The sequence below is a fragment of the Bubalus kerabau genome, chromosome 15 (genome assembly GCF_029407905.1).
Source record: "Bubalus kerabau isolate K-KA32 ecotype Philippines breed swamp buffalo chromosome 15, PCC_UOA_SB_1v2, whole genome shotgun sequence".
NCBI classification, from domain to species: domain Eukaryota; kingdom Metazoa; phylum Chordata; class Mammalia; order Artiodactyla; family Bovidae; genus Bubalus; species Bubalus kerabau.
In genome coordinates this window covers 42040841-42062840 of record NC_073638.1, presented here as the reverse complement: position 1 = coordinate 42062840, position 22000 = coordinate 42040841, and the positions used below count along the sequence as shown (strand labels likewise).

The window sequence follows — 22000 nt, the reverse complement described above, 5'->3', positions numbered from 1 at the left end:
GGACTCTTCACCAGCTGAGCCACCAGTCAGTCTCATAAAGGAGGTTAAATTCTTGCAGCCTAAGGGCTCTGCATCACTACTCAGCTTCTCTGGTTATTTTTATCAGGAGTTGCTTGGGGGCCATTCATGCTTTCTGGTTCCAGGCCCCCGGGGCTCACGGGAGCAGTGGCTGCAAGGCCCCTGTGGACAGCATTGGGTGGGGCAGCAAGCCTTGCTCACCCTGACATAGGCCCTGGGACTGTCCCATAGGTGTGATCCTAGCCTGGATCCATCAGGGACCCATAATCACAGGGCCAAGGTGGGGCAGTGGGCAGGAGTCCAGTTTCTTACCAGAGGGGCCACAGCTGCGGCTCGAATTTTGATTTGCAAGTTTTTTAAACTCCATGAGCTCTGCGTGGTCCTTCTCATACGTCCTCTTTAGGTTCTCCACATACTGCATCATCACTTCTGTTGCTTTCGACATGCGTTTTTCCTGCAGGGACGCAGAGGAAAAGCTCATCAGCCCTCCTTGCTCTGAGCCAGGCTCTGAGCTGTGGGATTCAAAAGGTTACAGTGATATGACTCTACTCTCTAAGAGTTTGCTGTCTGGGGTGTGAGCTGAAACAGGGGCTCAGGCACCTGCCCTCGAGGAGAACAAGAACAAGCCCAGCCATAAAGCCTCAGGAGACAAGAAGGAACCGAGTCCTCCCTGCGGAGAATGGGTTGAGGGAGGCTTCATGAAACAGGCTGAAGTGATGTAGGGCATGGGCAGCATCTGGGCACATAGCTATGGGCATGAGAGACAAAGAACATTCAGCCAGGGAACTCCAAGAGCCAAGGTCTAGAGGCAGGACATTACCAGGCTTGTATCAAGGTGAGGATGCCCCCTCCAGACAGAATCCTTTGGAGAGAAAAGAGGATGCCTTCGGGAATCGAGGGCTTCCCTGGTGGCTCAGACAGTAAAGAATCTGCCTTTAATGCGGGAGGACCCAGTTTCGATCCCTGGGTTGGGAAGATCCCCTGGAGAAGGAAATAGCAATCCACTCCAGTATTCTTGCCTGGAGAATCCCATGGATAGAGGAGCATGGCAGGCTATAGTCCATGGGGTTGCAAAGAGTCAGACGCAACTGAGTGACTTTCACTTACTTATCAGGAATTGTGCTGGGGCAATAGGCATATACCAGAACTGTCTGGAAAGCCAAGAAAGCACAGGTCATCCTGCTTATATAGGAATCAGCAAATGGTTGGGTTTGTTCACAAGATGAAAAGGTGAGTTAGAGCTGAACTGAGTGCTTTGGACTCATTCTGAACGAAGAGGGGAGCCACTGAATGTCTTAAAGGCGTGTCATAATCAGTTCACCAGTGGAGACTGGTCTGAAGGAAACAAGATGAGTGGCAGCTAGAGCAACAAGGAAAATGAGGATAAGTGCCTGAACCAGTCCAGCGGAACCAGAGAGGACTCTGAGGACTGAGACAAGGAAGCCACTTGGAGAAGGCTGAAGGCTGGAGTGAGAAGCACGTTCGCAAGGACTGTGCAAAATGAAGAGTCTTCTCTGCTGACACCTCTCCAATCCCTCAGAGAGCCCACAACCTGCCTGTCTGCAGAGGGGCATGCTCAGTGACCAAACCCTGGACAAAGTCCCCGTAGCCCTGAGCCGAGACCAGTCACTTCCCTAAAGCTCTCTCTCTGTGTTGCTCCCAGCTGGAAGAGCTTTCTGGGTGCTGCCACTCAGGAAAGTTGGGTGACTTTTCCCTGGAAGGACATAGGTGGGACAGCCCTGTGGTTTGTTCTTCTTTCATTCTATGAGAACCGCCCAGGGCTGGGCCCCAGGAACACCCCGTCATGCAATCCACGAGGCGGGACACATGATACACAGATCCATGGTAACAGCAACAGTGACAACAACATCCAGGTGCTTTACAAGTGTCTCAGCAGCCTTGGATGGCAGATACCGCATTTTACGTTTGGAGCAGCTGGTGCTCAGAGAGCTTGTTAACTGACCCAAGGTCACACAGTGAACCCTGGTACAATCAGAATGAAAACTTGGGCCATCTGGCTCCACCGCACCATGATGGGTTGGGGCAGTACCTTGTGTGCCTCAGGACTTCAAAGTGGCTGCAGGGGAGCCACACTTGGGCTTTCATCCCAGGTTTGCCCGTCACTAGTGCTATTACCTTTCTGAGACTTCACATTTCTATTGAGAAATATCTTTCCAAGGTTGCTGGGAGGATTAATGAAACAAAGTGGGTTTTCCTAAAGTGTGTTTTGCCAAACACTAATTCCATGGGAGTTGAGTAGGTGTTTTATAGGGAGAAAAAAAAAAGAAGGAAGGGGTAGTTCTTTACTTAAATACATTTGAGAAATACATAGGTAACGTTAAACAGGATTTTTCATTACAGGACTTCTCAAAGCGTTGCTTATGCCAACATGCATTAGAAATCTCCAAGAAAGGTAGCACGCAGCAGTTCCCATGCAGTAGGTATCCATGCATGCATGCTAAGTTGCTTCAGTTGTCTCTGGCTTTTTGTGACCCCACGGACTGTAGCCTGCCAGGCTCCTCTGTCCTTAGGATTTTCCAGGCAAGAATACTGCAGTGGGTTGCCATGCCCTCCTTCAGGAGATCTTCGCAACCCAGGGACTGAATCATCATCTCTCTCATCTCCTGCACTGACAGGCGGGTTCTTAACCACTGGCATAAAAGTTTTTTCTGGGGCAGCACCTCAAGAGTTTAGTGGTCTGCCAAAAATACCCTGAAACAATCGCACCTGGGGACATAGGACGTCTGGCCCACAGGAAGGCATCAGCCGGTGGTGTCTGCAGTTGTCAGCGCTTACACTCAGCCCGTTACAAGAGGCAGAGCAGAGCTCACCTGGCGGACGGCCCCCACCATCTCGGCACGGCTGGAGAGGCGGGCAGCCAGGCGGTGCAGGACAGCAATGTCCTCCAGCAGCTTCTGGTAGGTCTCCCGGTGCTCACAGTGGTGCCAGAGGGAAGCTGAGGACTGGGGAGGGAGAAGGAACATCACCTGGGGTCCTCGCAGACCAAGACTTGACTTGTGCTGTCCTGACCGAGAGGAGGGGCCTCTAAACCCCCACCAGCTGCAGCTGTTTCTGGGGTTGGAGAAGCCCAGTGTGGACACTATATACCTGGCCAGCCCAGAGGAAGGCAATCACGTCCGGGTCTCTTGTCCCCAAGGCGCTCCCTCTGCCATCCCAGGTCACCCAGCCCCCTTCCTGAAAAGCTGCTGAGGGCTCACAGGCCTTACACACAGCCCTGAGGTAACCAGGTCTTCAGATCTCAGTCTCAGCTCTCTGAGGAAGCTTCTGCTTGGCTCAGGGCCTCAGCCTCATTTCTCATTTCATGAGAATACTCTTCTTGCTGACTACAAAAAGCAGGACACCTGGCCCAGTCCCTGGGGACAGTCCCTCCTGCAAGGGTTCTCCAGTCAGGCTTTGCAATTACCGTAATGGAAGCTTTGAAGTTTTCCAGTTCCTTCTCTGTGTTTTCCTCTGTCAGGTTGCGTTCCCTTTCTGCCTGGTTAATTCTAGATTCCAGGGTGTAGCTGTCATTTCTAAAGGCCAAGGACAGTTGTACAAACACGTTCTGTTGGGAACAAGAATGTGGAAGAAGCGCTAGGAGGAGGTACTGGAGGGAGCAAGGCTGCCGGTGAGTTTTTTGCATGAGCATTTACATCACCTCATGGAACCAGCCTGCCCAAAGCAGCCAAGTACAAGTGAAACTCTCCCTTCATGGAGCAAACTGCACAAAAGATGGTGAAATAGGTCCGTACCAGTTCCTTCCCAGGACCAGAAGACCAAACGCATTTTACTAATAAACAATAAGAGAGTAACACTTTGCTTTTTCCTAAATGTCAAGAAAATAACATCCTGTATTTGGGTTTAGATAAACTCAGGCCAACATAGCTGACTGTGTAAGCAATTTGGATTCATGCTAGGATTTATGGCACGTGAGTTTTGGAGGTTTTGCATGAAACTACCGTATTTAAAGAAACTCTACTTGAGATGTAAGCCTGCTGATCCAAAGCACATTTCAATCAGCATCTTATCTGAATATACCAAATCCTACATTGAAAGCAGCTTTTAGAAGCTGCCAGGAGATCAAATAAAACCAGGTATGATTCTGTTAGGAGAAGTTTTCTGGAAAGAGTATTCCATGCCAAAAATGCAGCCTGCATGAATGAACTTTGAAAGGTGGGGTTCATTACACATGGAATTCCTGGGCTAGTAGGAAACTTCTGGAGAGAAGAGACAGACAGATGGACTCCACACAGGAAGTAAACAATGGCCTTCATGTGCCTTGCCTACATCAAGTGGTAGCAGATTTCCACCCTCAGGCAAGCTGATTCTGCCCGAGTGTCTGAGGTTCATGTAACAGGGTCCACGGTGGGTAGACATCTCCAGTGGAGAACCGAAAACCCTGAGCTACCCAATGAGATGATGAGAGCGACATTGAAATCTTCTCTGTATCAAATGTCTGCTCTGCGCCAGCACGGCCAGGACTTTCATGCACCTTAGCTCATTTCATCCCTCAACCACATTCTGTGTCAGGAACTGCTGTTTCCACTTTATGGGTAAAGAGACGGAGACCAAGAGAGGTCATTAACTGGCTCAATGGGCCACAGGGGAGTAGCAGAGACAGGATTCAGCCTCAGACTCTCTGATTGCAAAGCCTATTCTCCTTTCACTGTGCTGACCACAGATTGTGTCAGAACACACCGAGGACAGGAGTGCACTGTTAACCAAACCACCCATGGCCATCTCCACCAACGTGAGTGGGTGGGGATTTTCTGCCCTGCCCAAACCTCAATCAAGTTTATTAGTAATGGTCAAAGTTTTGTTCTCTATACCTGGGTTACCCCCTTTAAAGGGAGTGCAATATAAAGTGCCCTAAATTCAGTCAGAAGACGAGGATCCAAATGTTGGTTCTGCTAAGTACTGAGTCTGGGCTCTCAGATGAGTCATTTAATCCCTTAGTTTCCTCCTTTGTTCTGCTTCCTACTCTACCTGTTTCTCAGAGCTGATGAGCAGGTCAGTTGAAAGCATGGACATGTGCGTGTCACAGGCTGTAAGTGCCCTGTCTGTGTGCCAGGCAATTGTTACCATCTGTGCCAGTATTTTACATTGTCTCTCTCTCTCTGCTTATGTGGTCCACTGAGTCTCAGAAAGGGTATGTTCGCTTTCTTGTTATCAGGGGTAAAACATGCTATACGATTGTAAAACCTTCCATCCCCCTAACCCGAAGTGAAAAGAAATTCTGGAATCATCTATGTTCTAGCTCCCTTCCTTCTGTCAGCATTGACATAAAATTGTCATGGAAACAAACTGCTGCTGGTGTTGGAGGTCCTCACTGTCTCCCCTCCGATGCATTCTCTTTGTCCATCTACCCCTTCACCAGAATGAAATGCCTCTCAGCTCTCTCGCCATCCCCACTGGGACAGCGTCTCTACAGAGATGAGGAGGCCCTGGGGGGATCAGTCTCTCACCATGGCTGAACTGGCTTCCTTATGCCTGAAACACTTAGAAGGAAAGCACCTTCATTTTCCAAAGTTTGAAACGTGAAATCTGACCCTATTTTAATAATTTTAAAATAAATTTGATTCACTCTGCAGCCTCCCAGCTGACTTTGTGTACCTAAGTTATGCTTTTAAAGAAAACAATCTTTGAAGAAATGTAGGACTTCCAATTACCTTCTTATCCCTGACCAAAGTTGTTAAAATCTTCCACTGACTGGGGTGGGGGTGGGGGATGGCTGGTTCAATTGGTCTGATCGCAGTGCCCATATTTCCTCCATGGTCACTCGTTCTCATGTTTGTGTGAAAATGTCAGGAGCAGAGGCTGGAGAAGGGAATGTTTTGAATAAAGCCACTCATGCCCAAGTACTCAATTTCATAAAGCACTGGACTTACTTACCTCGACTTCCTTTTCAGTGAGTGGAGGGGCACTGTGAAAAAGAAAAAGACACAGAAATGAACTTTGTCCAATCCACGAAATAAACCCAAAGGTGCCTTTGACCAACCAGCAGACCAGGTGTTTCCAGGAATTGGAGTAAGCAGGGCTGGCGGGATGGAGAAGACGCAGGGTGCGCTTTGCGTGAGTTCTATAACCTGCGAGAGACTGCCCGGACGCTGACTCCTACAGAGGAAGTGTGCTGGAAAATATTAGATTCTGGGCTCAGTGCTCTACCAGTGCCTCCACTAACGGTGACTTTGGGTGAGCCTTTAATCTAAGTTTGCTCATCTATAAAATGCGAATAATATCTATCTTGCAGGAATCTTATAAGGAATACATGTATGTATGTAAATATATATATACAATACATGCATATATATGTGGGTTTATGTTCATACATATGTGACATCTACACGGTTGTTTGTGTGTATATACGTATACAAGCATATATATGTATGTATATACGTGTATGTGTACATCTGTGTATATACATGTGATGTCTACATGTGGTAGGCACTCAGGAGATGTTGACTATTACTATTACTAACAGGCGTGTTGTGAAGTCTTAATGAGAGAATACACGAACTATATAATTTATGAGTTGTATACATCTGAACAGCCATTGTCCTTTTTCTGGGGCTGCTCAGGTCTGTAAAGCCTGGCCCTTCTCTTGCCCCTGAGGACTGTGACAAGGGCGCATGTGAGCCAGAGAATGAATGGCAGGAAAGAGTGGCCAGAGCTCTTCTCCCTACCAAGGGCCTCCTCTGATGGCTGGAATCAGATCAGGCGAGAGAGTCCCAGCTGGTGCAGAGGGCGTGGTTCCCCCAGCAAGCACCCTCCACTCAGCACGCTCGCTCGGCCACCGCTCTGGCTGGTGACTACAGCTAGCCCAGCTCAGAAACCTGGACAACATAAATAACACACGGGCCCTTTCCTGTGCTGGGGAGGACGAGGAGTCCCACCGGCGTCACAGGACTTGGCAACACAGTGTGCCATCGATAAGGCTCTCAGGAAACACAGCTTCCTCCCTTTGACGGGTGCGGAGGGACCCTGAGAGCAAAGGTAGGGGTCAGCAGTCTCTGCAAGGGGCTGGTTCTCACCCCTGACAAGGGACTATGAGAACCTTCCTGTCAGGATGAGACAACAAGACCCCGTGGCCATCCAGTCAGCAGAGTACAGAGCATGAGATAAACAAGTGCAAAGATGTTGGATGCTTGCAATTCTTGCCACAACCCCATCTGTCAGGCCCTTTCCTCTGGGGGCCAGCCAACAATCTCAACTCTCTTATAGAGCATGCACGTCTTGCTTAAATGGTGCAACAAAACTCATTGAACCTACCTTTGACTCTTGACTTTGTTTGGACATTATGTGAAAATTACATATTTTCATCAATTATTAACCAAACTTATTTTTCAACCTTGATTACTCATTGGCTGCTTTTCTTTTTGCTATAGAACACTTTTTTTTTTTTTTTTAAATGTACAAGGCCTTGAGGGCTCAGGGAGGTGTGGTTTAGGTAAAGAAACTGCATGACAAGGCCAGCTCCCAAAGCAGAGAGCTCTACCTCATGAACTGTCACTGGCAGGCAAGGAGGCAAAGCCATTACCCTCCAAAAAGGTGGCGACGTATGAGGAGACCAGTTTGGATATCATTGTGTGCCTCAGAATTCAAACTGCCTTAAGAGGCCTAAGAATAAAATCAAGGGCCTCTGTGAACTGTCCCCTATCAGACGCTCTTTCTCAGCCTTGAGGGCTGTTTCCTCTTCAAACACACTTATCTCATGTGGCCCCAGGGCCTTTGCATCTACTGTTCTCCCCTTTTTTTCATTCTCTTACATTTGTAATTCATAGAATTGTACAAACATCATTACAGTCAACCTTAGAACTTTTTAATATCCCCCAAAGGAACTCTGACCCAATTAGCAGTCACTCTCTCAACCCCCATCCTGAGCCCTAGACAACCACTAATCTCCTTTGTCACTATGGATGTCCCTATCCTGGATATCTCATATAAATGGAGTCATACAACATGTGACTGACTTCTTTCACTTACCATAATGTTTTCAAGGTTCATCCACCTGGTAACATATACAACTACTTCATTTTTATGGCTGAATAGTATTCTATTCTATGGATATATCAGATTTTACTTACCTGTTTATTAGTTGATAGAGGCATTTGGTTTGTTTCCATTTTTAGCTATTATGAAAAATACTTGTTATTGAATATTCACATTCCAGTTTTTGTGTGGGCACATATTTTCATCTCTGCTATATATGTAGGAGTGGAATTGCTGGACTACTTTGGCCACCTCATGCAAAGAGTTGACTCATTGGAAAAGACTCTGATGCTGGGAGGCATTGGGGGCAGGAGGAGAAGGGGACGACAGAGGATGAGATGGCTGGATGGCCTCACTGACTCGATGGACGTGAGTCTGAGTGAACTCCGGGAGTTGGTGATGGACAGGGAGGTCTGGCGTGCTGTGATTCATGGGGTCACAAAGAGTCGGATGCGACTGAGCGACTGAACTGAACTGATGATAACTGTACGTTTAACTTTTCGAGGAATTGTTATTCAAAGTGGCTGTACCATTTTACTCAGAATTTCAGTTCCTCCACATCCTCACCAACATTTGGTACTGCCCATGCTTTTTATTGGGCTTCCCTGGTGGCACAGTCAGTAAGGAATCGGCCTGCATGTGGGAGACCTGGGTTCGATTCCTGGGTTGGGAAAATCCCCTGGAGGAGGGCATGGAAACCCACTCCAGTATTCTTTCCTAGAAAATCTCCATGGACAGAGGAGCCTGGAGGCCTGCAGTCCATGGGGTCACAAAGAGTTGGACACAACTGAGCAACTAAACACAGCACAGCACATGTTTTCTATAACTATTCTAGAGATTTAAAATTACATATCATTTTAGCCATTTATGATAAATGATAAATCATTCATTTAATGAAGTTATTATTCATGATAAACCATCTGAATTTGCATTTCCCTAATGACTAAAAGATAAGGAAAGGCAGGCACCTAAAAGATGGCAGAGTAGAAGGACATGTGCTCATCCTCTCCTCTGAGAACTCCAAAATTGCAGCTAACTGCTGAAAAACCATTGACAGGAGAATGTTGGATCCTACCCAAAAAAGATCCCACATCTAAGGGCAAAGGAGCAGCTTCAACAAGGGTAGGAGGGGAAAAATCACATTTAGAATCAAAGCCCATACCTTCCAGAGATGCTTGGAGGGCTCAAACAAAACCTTGTGCATGCCAGGACCCAGGGACCCCACAAGAGACTGAGCCAGACTTGCCTTTGAGTGTTTGAGTGTCTCTTGTGGAGGCACAGGTCAGCGGTGGCCTGCTGCGGGGACAGGGACTCTGGCAGCAGCAGACCTGGGAAGCATGGCGTGTGAGCCCCACCATAGAGCCACCGAGCAGACAAACCCACAAACTGGAGCAATGACCCCACAAGAGACTGAGCCAGACTTGCCTATGAGTGTCCAGGAGTCTCCAGTGGAGGCATGGGTAGACAGTGGCCTTCCGTGGGGCCAGGGACACTGAACACAACAGTCCTGGCATAAGTCCTTTTGAAGGAGGACCCCCAACCAGTTTGGCCTCAGGCCAAACTACAGGGAGAGAACACAGCCCCACCCATCAACAGAAAATTGGGTTAAAGATTTACTTAGTATGGCCCTGCCCACCAGAGCAAGACCAGGATTCCCCCACCACCAGTCCCCACCATCAGGAAGTTTCCACAAACCTCTTATCCTTATCCATCAGAGACAGACAGAATGGAAACTACAGTTATAGAAAACTAACCAAACTGATCACTTGGATCACAGACTTGTCTAACTCAATGAAACTATGAGCCATGAAACTATGTAGGGCCACCCAAGACGGGCGGGTCATGGTGGAGAGTTCTGACAAGATGTGGTCCGCTGGGGAAGGGAATGGCAAACAACTTCAGTATTCTTACCTTGAGAACCCTATTAGCATTGTGAAACATCAAATAAGGTATGACACTGAAAGATGAACTCCTCAGGTTGGTAGGTGCCCAATATGCTACTGGAGAAGAGTGGAGAAATAACTCCAGAAAGAATGAAGAGGCTGAGCCAAAGCAAAAACAACACCCAGTTGTGGTTGTGATTGGTGATGGAAGCAAAGTCAGATGCTGTAGGGAACAATATTGCATAGGAACCTGGAATGTTAGGTCCATGAATCAAGGTAAATTGGAAGTGGTCAAACAGGAGATGGCAAGAGTGAACATCAATATTTTAGGGATCAGTTTACTAAAATGGACTGAAATGGGTGAATTTAATTCCGAAGATCATTATATCTACTACCGTGGGCAAGAATCCCTTGGAAGAAGTGGAGCAGCCCTCATAGTCAACAAAAGAGTCTGAAATGCAGTACTTGGGTACAATCTCAAAAATGACAGAATGATCTGTTTCCAGGGCAAACCTTTCAATATCACCGTGATCTAAGTCTATGCCCCAGCCACTAATGCTAAAGAAGCTGAAGTTGAAAGGTTCTATGAAGACCTACAAGACCTTCTAGAACTAACACCAGAAAAAGATGTCCTTTTTATCATAGGGGACTGGAATGCAAAAGTGGGAAGTCAAGAGGTACCTGGAATAACAGGAAAGTTTGGCCTTGGAGTACAAAATGAAGCAAGGCAAAGGCTGACAGAGTTTTGCCTGATCACAGCAAACACCCTCTTCCAACAACACAGGAGATGACTCTACACATGGACACCACCAGATGGTCAATACCAAAATCATATTGATTATATTCTCTGTAACCAAAGATGGAGAAGCTCTCCACAGTCAGCAAAAACAAGACCAGGAGCTGACTGTGGCTCAGATCATGAACTCCTTATTGCAAAATTCAGGCTTAAAACTGAAGTACAGAAAACCAGTAGACCATTCAGGTATGACCTAAATCCCTACAATTATACAGTGGAAGTGACAAATAGATTCAAGGGATTAGATCTGATACACAGAGTGCCTGAAGAACTATGGACCAAGGTTCAGAACACTGTACAGGAGGTGGTGATCAAAACCATCCCCAAGAAGAAGTACAAAAAATGCAAAATCATTGTCTGAGGAGGCCTTACAAATAGCTGAGAAGAGAAGAGAAACAAAAGGCAAAGGAGAAAAGGAAAGATATATCCATCTGAATGCAGAGTTCCAAAGAACAGCAAGGAGAGATGAGAAAGCCATTCTTAGTGATCAATGCAAAGAAGTAGAGGAAAACAATAGAATGGGAAAGACTAGAGATCTCTTCAAGAAAATTAGAGATACAAGGGGAAATTTTTATGTAAAGATGGGCACAATAAAGGACAGAAACAGTATGGACCTAACAGAAGCAGAAGATTTTGAGAACAGGTGGCAAGAATACACAGAAGACCTATACAAAAAAGATCTTAATGACCCAGATAACCACGATGGTGTGATCACTCACCTAGAACCAGACATCCTGGAATGTGAAGTCAAGTAGGCCTTAGGGAGCATCACTACAATGAAAGCTAGTAGAGGTGATGGAATTCCAGCTGAGCTATTTCAAATCCTCAGAGATGATGGTGTGAAAGTGCTGCACTCAATATGCCAGTGAATTTGGAAAACTCAGCAGTGGCCACAAGACTGGAAAACATCAATTTTCATTTCAATCCCAGAGAAAGGCAATGCCAAACAATGTTCACACTACCACACAATTGTACTCATCTCACACGTTAGCAAAGTAATGCTCAAAATTCTCCAAAGCTAGGCTTCAACAGTACTTGAATTGAGAACTTCCAGGTGTTCAAGTTGGATTTAGTAAAGGCAGAGGAACCAGAGATCAAATTGCCAACATCTGTTGGATCATAGAAAAAGCAAGAGAATTTTAGAAAATCATCTACCTCTGCTTCATTAACTATACTAAAACCTTTGTGTGGATCAAAGCAAACTGTGGAAAATTCTTCAAGAGATGGGAATACCAGACCACCTTACCTGCCTCTTGAGAAATCTGTGCGCAGGTCAAGAAGCAACAGTTAGAACCAGAACATGGAAAAACGGATTGGTTCCAAATTGGGAAAGGAGTACGTCAAGGCTGTATATTGTCTACCTACTTATTATTTAACTTATATGCAGAGTAAATCATGTGAAATGCCAGACTGGATAAAGCACAAGCTGAACTCAAGACTGCTGGGAGAGATAGCAACAACCTCAGATAATGCAGATAATACCACCCTTATGGCAGAAAGCGAAGAGGAACTAAAAAGGCTCTTGATGAAAGTGAAAGAGGAGAGTGAAAAAGCTGGCTTAAAACTCAACATTCAGAAAACTAAGATCATGGCGTCTGGTCCCATCACTTCATGGCAAATAGATGGGGAAACAATGGAAAGAGTGACAGACTATTTTCTTGGTCTCCAAAATCGTTGCAGATGGTAACTGCAGCCATGAAATTAAAAGATGCTTGCTCCCTGGAAGAAAAACTATGACAAACCTAGACAGCATATTAAAAAGCAGAGACATTACTTTACCAACAAAGGTCCATCTAGTCAAAGCTATATTTTTTCCAGTAGTCATGTATGGATGTGAGAGTTGGACCATAAAGAAACGTGAGCATCAAAGAATTGATGCTTTTGAACTGTGGTGTTGGAGAAGACTCTTGAGAGTCCCTTAGACTGCAAGGAAATCCAACCAGTCCATCCTAAAGGAAATCAGTCCTGAATATTCATTGGAAGGACTGATGCTAAAGCTCCAATATTTTGGTCACTTGATGCGAAGAGCTGATTCATTTGAAAAGACCCTGAAGCTGGGAAAGATTGAAGGCAGGATGAGGAGGGGACGACAGAGGATGCGATGGTTGGATGGCATTGTCGACTTGATGGACATGAGTTTGGGCAAGCTCCGGGAGTTGGTGATGGACAGGGAAGCCTGCTGTGCTGCAGTCCATGCGACCACAAAGAGTCAGATATGACTAAGCAACTGAACTGAAGGACTAACGATGCTGAGCATACTTTCATGTGTTCATTGATCCCTCATACACATTCTCTGAAGAAATGTCTATTTAAATCTTTTGTCCACTTAAAGATATTAGTTGTCAATACTACTCAGCCATAAAAAATGAAATTGAAATTTTGCCATTTGCAGCAATATGGATGGACTTGGAGGGCATTATGCTAAGTAAAATAAGTCAGAGAAAGACAAATATTTTATGATCTCACTTTTGTGGAGATCATAAAATGTGGAAAAAGTGGAAAAAGTACATCAAGCTAGTAAATATAACAAAAAAGAAACAGACTTACAGATATAGGTTACCAGTAGGGGAGAGGGAAAGAGGAAGGAAGAAAGGCAATATAGGAATATGGGATTAAGAGGTACAAACTATAGTAAAAAAAAAAAAAAAAAAAAGGCTGTAAAGATATATTTACAGAAACAGGGAATATAGTATTTTATGATGACTATAAATGAAGTACAACCTTTTTAAATTGTGAGTCATTATATTGTATATATGTAACTTATATAATATTGTACAACTATATTTCAATAAAAAATTTTAAATTATTTTTAAAATTTAACAAATGTTGTGTTATTGAATTATAAGTTCTTTATATATTATAGAAAGAAACCCCTTATCATATACATGCTTTAAAAATATTTCCTCCTGTTCTGTGGGTTGTCTCTTCACTTTCTCGATGGTATTGTTTGCATCACTTATGAACCTTACCTGCTCTCTGAGTTGGAACCACCTCACGTGGCCCTTTATTATTCTCTTTGTTTTGGGTGCATTAGCCCTGCCTGGACTATTGGACTTTGACCTTTCTGGGGTCAAAACTCAAGTCTGGTGCTCTTGTGTTCCATCCAGAATCAAACACAGGGGCCACCCGTTGTGGGCTCTTGTGCAGCCCATGCCCCTATTTTACCTTCCAGGGAGTGACTTGTGGACCCGCAGTTTGCGAAGCAGCACATCAGAAATATTGGGCATGACATCTAGCCCTCCCTTTGACTCTTCTTCCTCAATAGCTGAGGAGAGTTCAGAAGGGTGTCCTGGAAAAACAGAAAAAAGTATTTAACTTATAAAATGTCTGTTTGGAATCACAGTAATATTCTTGGCAATTTGCTTCAGGGGGTAAGGAAGAACTTTAACATTTATTAGAACCTGGTTATATGCCAGGGGCTTCATGATTGTTATTTTATCCTCGCAATAATCCAATGAGCTAGACTTTAATCATCCCATTTTACATGAGGGTAAACCAAGACTCAGCAAGATTAATATTGTGTTGGCCAAAAAGTTCATTTGGGTATATCCAAACAAACCCTTTGACCAACCCAGTAACTTGCTTACAGTCACAGAACTGGTAAATGGCATGGCCTACAAACAGTTCTATCTGCTCCAAGTTCTCTGTTCTTCCCGCCACTCCCCACAGTACCAAGCAGTCTTTGTCTGGGGTCTGAGATTGGTTTTTGGCAATTGGAAGCTGGTTGGCTCATTGGCTATAATGTTTAGAAAAGTCCCCTCTCTTTGGCAGACTTCTCAGGAGGCTGGCTGCCCAACTAATATTCCTTAAGTGAATTCTATCATCTGTGTCCCACTTAGAAATAAGAATTTGCTTCCATATTCCCACAGATAGGAGTAGAAACAGGGTTTTTCCAGAGTAAAGCTAAGGTCATTAAATCTTTGATCTTTTGTGGACCTCTGAAATAGTTGCCTCTGAGTTAGCTGTCCTGATTTGCCTCAGGACCAATAAAAAGCTTCCCCCCCACCCGCCCCCCCAAATATCTCCTAACCTTCCTTGGTCTGTGCTCTGAAGGCAGAAATAACAAGCCAAGTGTTCTCTTTGCCACAAATTTTTCTCATGTTCACAGACAGCTCCAAAGTTTCCTTTCTCCATTTTCCCAACTGTTCAGCGTTACCTCTAGATACATCCCATGCCCCTACATTCTGGCTGTTGCTACCCCAGAGGCTCCAATGTCCTCCATCAAACTCTTATCTCTGGAGCATGTTGGCAATGTCCTTTGCATTGACCTCAGTTATTCATTTGGCATAGACTTGCTGTGCCCTATGGGCTCATAGCACACTTCAAATTAGAAGTCTCAAATCTCTTTTACTTGAGCTAAATCAAATATCTCTGTCTCATACAATGCTTACTTTCCATTGCAGGACTTGATAGTTATCCATCTCTTACCATCTTTCATGGATTTGGGCCAAGCAGATTTCCAGAACTATAGTCAAGGCCTGCGATCAGGACTATGGGCAAGGTTGTGGTAGCCAGCTAAATGGAGCTAAGATTGGGAGTCATAAATTAGAAGCCTCCTCAAGTGAGATCACGTGGTGAGATGATTAGGTATACTTTGGCTCTAGGTGAAGAATGTTTACATACTTAGATCCTTCCAACAACTGAACAGTGTTGATGATGTTCCTGGCCCTCAAGGCATCCAACAAAGTCTGGAGAACCATCTATCAGAGCCACGGCAGCCAGCAATCCTTCTTGGGATCTGAGAGTCTACTCATATCAGGTAGCTACTTCTCTTAGCTACCTGTCACCTCTTGAGCTCTGCCCTGGCACTGCTCTCTGACATTTCCATGTGACAGAGGGCAAACCTTGTGGTGCCTTTGGCCTCACTCTGCCTTTATGTATCCCCACTGCACCCCCAGAGAGATAATGAAGAACTGGGCTCCTGAGGAATCTGTAGGAGTGATAGAATTATACAAGATCTAATCATCATAGTGAAGTCATATGAGGGGGTTTTTTGCCTGGAAAAGTCCCCTAGGTAGAACCCCACCCATTAAAATAGCTGTCTTAAGAGTGATCCCATGGGATTTCCCTGGTGGTCCAGTGGCTAAGACTCTGGGTTTCCAATGCAGGGGTCCCAGGTTCTATCCCTGGTCAGGGAAAGAGACCCCACACGCGTCAACTAAAGATCTCACATGCCACAGTGAAGATCAAAGATCCTGCATGCTGCAACTAAGAACTGACACAGCCAAATAAATAAGTAAATATTATTTTTTAAAATGGTGACCCTAGAACTAGTGGCTCGCAGAACCAGCCACCCTGCTGATTGCAACCAAATTGACAACAATGCCAACAAAAAATTTTAAAGTCAACTAAAAATATATCACAACTCTCAAATACAGGAAATGATAATAATCTTTAAAAATAGTGGTCAGAGAAAAAATTTCCTAGAAATAAATGTAGAGCTCCCAACTTTGTTAACCCTTTCTTCCTCCCTCAAAGAATCAGTCCTGAGAGGAAGATATCAGAGGTAATGGTAAGGTTGTGATAAACTTTCGTAGTCACTTTTGTGACTACAGAGCCAGAAGAGAACAGGACCAAGGGGTGAGTGGGCAGATGAAGAGGTGTTCAGAAAGTTTCTCTGGAGTAGAAAGATCTCCACCCCACCAAACAACACTCCAACAAGATGAAAAATTGCCTGTGAGGCTGTTTGTTTTTCTACTGAGGAGGAGAGGAAAAGAAAGGAAAAATAGAATGACAGCATGGTATTCTACCAGCTGATAATCTCAAACAATATAAAGGGATTTACCAGAAAGGAAGATACATGAGAAAATAAATCAAACAAGTCCCTCTGATGGAGTGAGTGGCAGAAGACACATGGAAAACCCCAGCTGAAAATCGACCCACCCAGCCTGCACTTCTGAGAAATAGCAGAGTGGTCAAACTCTTTGAATTTTGCCTGTCTTTTCCCTCCTTTCTCTGGCAGAAGAGTGAGAGTGGCTGCTGGCAATGGATGGGTCAAGTGTGGAAAAGAAACATCTGGGCAGATTGTCCCTATAATTCTACCCTGAATTGGTGAAATAATCCATGCCTTACTACTGGCCACCCAAGGGAATAAGGTATACCCCAACTTCGGTGTCATAAATTCAAGTGCTACGGTACAAACAAAATTATAGAAAAAGAGCAGAAACCAACCCGCAACCACCACTACCCACAGCTCCATCTGAACTTCCTCTTTTCCCCATTCTCCAGGCAGTGACCAAGCAGACACAAAACACCCAGTTCTCAACTCAGCGCTGCCAGGAGGACCGAGATCTCAGAAAAGGTAGGAAGAAGTCAATGAAAATTGATCTACACAATATATCTAGGTCAAGAGAAACTTCAAGTAGAAATGTTCTTATCAAAAATAAATTAAATGAAAACAAATGTCATGGCAACTACACAAAAATAGTGAAAAGAGGAAGGAAAGCAGGGAGGAAGGTGTAAAGGAAAGAAGAAAGGAAACACACAGGCCACAGATGTCAGGATGGAAACAGAGATGCAAGAACATGTCAAAAATGCATTTTTGTGTAAAGGGTATGGCACAAGTGCTTTGACTCAAGAAGAAATTAGAACACCCCCCTCAAAACGAAAAAAAGAATCAGAGGTGAAATTAGAGGACGGCATAAAAGGGAAGAAGATTACAATCTAAGAAAATAAACTGAAGACCAAAAATAATAAAGCAAAAAATTTTAAAAACATAGATCTAACCAATATGTTGGAAATATGAAGAAATAAAAACAAAGCCTCAAGTTGAGTTAGTGGAGGAAACTGAGATGAGCATAAGGAATAAAAAAGGAAAGAAAGATTAAAGTATTGAGAGGCAGAATAACGGACCTCCAGTGGAGACACTGATGAGAAATTTCCAGATAACGGTGGCTCTGAAGAAGGGGAAAAACAAAAGGAACAAAGAACAGGGTCAAAGACACCAGAGAAGAAAAAATTTCCTCCATGGAGAGAAAAGCCACATTTGCAGACTGAAAAAGCATACCACTACAGAAAAAAACACATGTATATATAATCTTATTCTTTCTATGTATGTAGATATATCTTATATAGATCTGTATCTATGTATCTTGTCCAACTACCCTCATAGAAAGAGTAAGCCACCTACAGGGAAAGGTGAGGATTGAGAGGTGCTGTAAATAAGCTGGTCTTAAGACTTCTTGGCAAGACTGAATACAATGGAGCATTTATAAAGATCTGGGGAAGAGAGAGATCCAGAATGTATAACCATTCAAGCTCTCTTTCAAGGGATTTTCTTCCCTGGTGGCTCAGTGGTAAAGAATCCACCTGCCAATGCAGGAAGGCATGTTCAATCTCTGGGTCGGGAAGATCCCCTGGAGAAGGGAATGACAGCCCACATCCAGTATTCTTGCCTGGGAAATTTCATGGACAGAGGAGCCTGGGGGGCTACAGTCCATGGGGCCACAAAGAGTTGGACATGAGTTAGTGGCTAAACAGACAACAGCAACAGTACCTCAATGATATTTTAAAAGTGTTCATATTTCTTGTTACTTTGTGGCTTAGCTAATCATACACTGCATCCTTTTTAAATGTGTATCAAAGACTGGTTCTGGGCCCTTGATTCTGTTTTATTCTGATAAGTACTGTACCACTTTAATTACTACTGCCTTATAATATATTCTAAGTATACAGTCAGTTACTTCTCCCCTCTCACTTTTTTTTTTTTTTGAAGAGTATTCATTATATTTTAGATATAAAGATTCAGTGAGAATTAATAGAAAGAGCAACTAGACAAGAATTCAGGAGACTGGACTTCATGGCCAAATACCACTTAACAGTGTCTGGTGTCTTTCAATGTGTCTGGTGTCTTTGTGACCCTACAGACTGTAGTATGCCAGGCTTCTCTGTCCATAGGATTCTCCAGGCAAGAATACTGGAGTAGGTTGCCATGCCCTCCTCCAGGGGATCTTCCCGACCCAGGCATCGAATTTGCATCCCCTCCTGGGCAGGGAGTTTCTTTACCACTGAGTCACCTGGGAAGCCCAATCTTTGAGGTAACAGAATCTTAAATCTTCAGATACATATATCTTATTAAATAAAACAAAATTCAGAAGTATTAGTAAGATAAATACAAATATAACTATATATAAACTGCTGGAAAACAGATTTGCTACCCCAATTAAGGAGAAATAATTGGGCTTCCCTGGTGGCTCAGATGGTAAAGAATCCACCTGCAATGTGGGAGACCTGAGTTTGATCCCTGGGTCAGGAAGATCCCCTGGAGGAGGGAATGGCTACCCACTCCAGTATTCTTGCCTGGAGAATCCCACGGATAGAGTAGTCTGGTGGGCTATAGTCCATGGAGTCGCAAAGAATTGGACGTGACTGAATGACTAACACATATACACTGGAGAGAATAAAAAGTTGTTGCTTTTTAAGAATTTATGGGGTTGTGGGTAAAATTTCAAGATAAATCTTTTCCTAGGGTTTTAGACCTGCTTTAATAAAGACATTAGAAATTAAAAGTAGAGATTATATCATATGTTTTCCAAAGATCTCATATAAAGATGATTAATTTTTAAAAAATTACTGGGTATTTTACTTCTGTGAATCTTCTTGTCAATGCTGAATCAGATCAGATCAGATCAGTCTCTCAGTCGTGTCCGACTCTTTGCGACCCCATGAATCGCAGCACGCCAGGCCTCCCTGTCCATCACCAACTCCCGGAGTTCACTCAGACTCACGTCCATCAAGTCAGTGATGCTATCCAGCCATCTCATCCTCTGTCGTACCCTTCTCCTCTTGCCCCCAATCCCTCCCAGCATCAGAGTCTTTTCCAAGAGTCAACTCTTCGCATGAGGTGGCCAAAGTAGTGGAGTTTCAGCTTTAGCATCATTCCTTCCAAAGAAATCCCAGGGCTGATCTCCTTCAGAATGGACTGCTTGGATCTCCATGTAGTCCAAGGGACTCTCAAGAGTCTTCTGCAACACCACAGTTCAAAGCATCAATTCTTCGGTGCTCAGCCTTCTTCACAGTCCAACTCTCACATCCACACATGACCACAGGAAAAACCATAGCCTTGACTAGACGGACCTTTGTTGGCAAAGTAATGTCTCTGCTTTTGAATATGCTATCTAGGTTGGTCATAACTTTCCTTCCAAGGAGTAAGCGTCTTTTAATTTCATGGCTGCAGTCACCATCTGCAGTGATTTTGGAGTCCAGAAAAATAAAGTCTGACACTGTTTCCCCATCTATTTCCCATGAAGTGGTGGGACCGGATGCCATGATCTTCGTTTTCTGAATGTTGAGCTTTAAGCCAACTTTTTCACTCTCCACTTTCACTTTCATCAAGAGGCTTTTGAGTTCCTCTTCACTTTCTGCCACAAGGGTGGTATCATCTGCACATCTGAGGTTATTGATATTTCTCCCGACAATCTTGATTCCAGCTTGTGTTTCTTCCAGTCCAGCGTTTCTCATGATGTACTCTGCATATAAGTTAAATAAACAGGGTGACAATATACAGCCTTGACGAACTCCTTTTCCTATTTGGAACCAGTCTGTTGTTCCCTGTCCAGTTCTAACTGTTGCTTCCTGACCTGCATACAAATTTCTCAAGAGGCAGATCAGGTGGTCTGGTATTCCCATCTCTTTCAGAATTTTCCACAGTTTATTGTGATCCACACAGTCAAAGGCTTTGGCATAGTCAAGAAAGCAGAAATAGATGTTTTTCTGGAACTCTCTTGCTTTTTCATGATCCAGTGGATGTTGGCAATTTGCTCTCTGGTTCCTCTACCTTTTTTAAAACCAGCTTGAACATCAGGAAGTTCACGGTTCACATATTGCTGAAGCCTGGCTTGGAGAATTTTGTCTCTTGAGACTCTTAAGACTAATAGAGTTTTGCCAAGAAAATGCACTGGTCATAACAAACACCCTCTTCCAACAACACAAGAGAAGACTCTATACATGGACATCACCAGATGGTCAACACCGAAATCAGATTGATTATATTCTTTGCACCCAACCATGGAGAAGCTCTATACAGTCAACCAAAACAAGACCAGGAGCTGACTGTGGCTCAGACCATGAACTCCTTATTGCCAAATTCAGACTTAAATTGAAGAACGTAGGGAAAACCACTAGACCATTCAGGTATGACCTAAATCAAATCCCTTATGATTATACAATGGAAGTGAGAAATAGATTTAAGGGCCTAGATCTGATAGCTAGAGTACCTGATGAACAATGGACGGAGGTTTGTGACATTGTACAGGAGACAGGGATCAAGACCATCCCCATGGAAAAGAAATGCAAAAAAGCAAAATGGCTGTCTGGGGAGGCCTTACAAATAGCTGTGAAAAGAAAAGAAGTGAAAAGTAAAGGAGAAAAGGAAAGATATAAGCATCTGAATGCAGAGTTCCAAAGAATAGCAAGAAGAGATAAGAAAGCCCTCTTCAGCGATCAGTGCAAAGAAATAGAGGAAAACAACAGAATGGGAAAGACTAGAGATCTCTTCAAGAAAATTAGAGATCCCAAGGGAACATTTCATGCAAAGATGGGCTCGATAAAGGACAGAAATGGTATGGACCTAACAGAAGCAGACGATATTAAGAAGAGATGGCAAGAATACACAGAAGAACTGTAGAAAAAAGATCTTCATGACCCAGATAATCACGATGGTGTGATCACTGACCTAGAGCCAGACATCCTGGAATGTGAAGTCAAGTGGGCCTTGGAAAGCATCACTACGAACAAAGCTAGTGGAGGTGATGGAATTCCAGTTGAGCTATTCCAAATCCTGAAAGATGATGCTGTGAAAGTGCTGCACTCAATATGCCAGCAAATCTGGAAAACTCAGCAGTGGCCACAGGACTGGAAAAGGTCAGTTTTCATTCCAATCCCAAAGAGAGGCAATGCCAAAGAATGCTCAAACTACCGCACAATTGCACTCATCTCACATGCTAGTAAAGTAATGCTCAAAAATGCTGAATGGGTAGGTGTTAGTTATTATACGACAGACTGTGTGCTAAGTAGCTTCAGTCGTGTCTGACTCTTTGCAACCCTGTGGACTGTAGCCTGCCAGGTTCCTTTGTCCAAGAGATTTCCCAGACAAGGATACTGGAGTGCGTTGCCATGCCCTTCCCCAGGGGTCTTCCTGACCCAGGGATTGAATCCATGTCTCTTAAGTCTCCTGTACTGGCAGGCAGGTTCTTTACCATTAGCGCCACCTGGGAAACCCCTATGTCAGACTGGGGGCTTCCAACACAGTTGGTGGCACCATGGACGTGAACACACAACAATCCTTAAGCAGAGGGCTTCTGTGCTGAGAATGACT

At 44.2% G+C, this 22000-nt stretch overlaps 1 protein-coding gene across 4 annotated transcripts in view; it reads right to left on the bottom strand.

The window, feature by feature from the left end:
- The window catches only part of IRAG1 (inositol 1,4,5-triphosphate receptor associated 1), a 123412-nt gene that overhangs the window by 28196 nt on the left and 73216 nt on the right, over nucleotides 1-22000 (bottom strand). For all 4 annotated transcript variants that reach the window (XM_055548639.1, XM_055548640.1, XM_055548641.1 and 1 more), the window contains 5 exons: nucleotides 13852-13975; nucleotides 5911-5941; nucleotides 3443-3583; nucleotides 2850-2981; nucleotides 331-472 (listed from right to left, as the gene is read on the bottom strand). In XM_055548639.1, the coding sequence (XP_055404614.1) occupies nucleotides 331-472; nucleotides 2850-2981; nucleotides 3443-3583; nucleotides 5911-5941; nucleotides 13852-13975 (570 nt within the window). The remainder of the gene's footprint in view (nucleotides 1-330; nucleotides 473-2849; nucleotides 2982-3442; nucleotides 3584-5910; nucleotides 5942-13851; nucleotides 13976-22000) is intronic.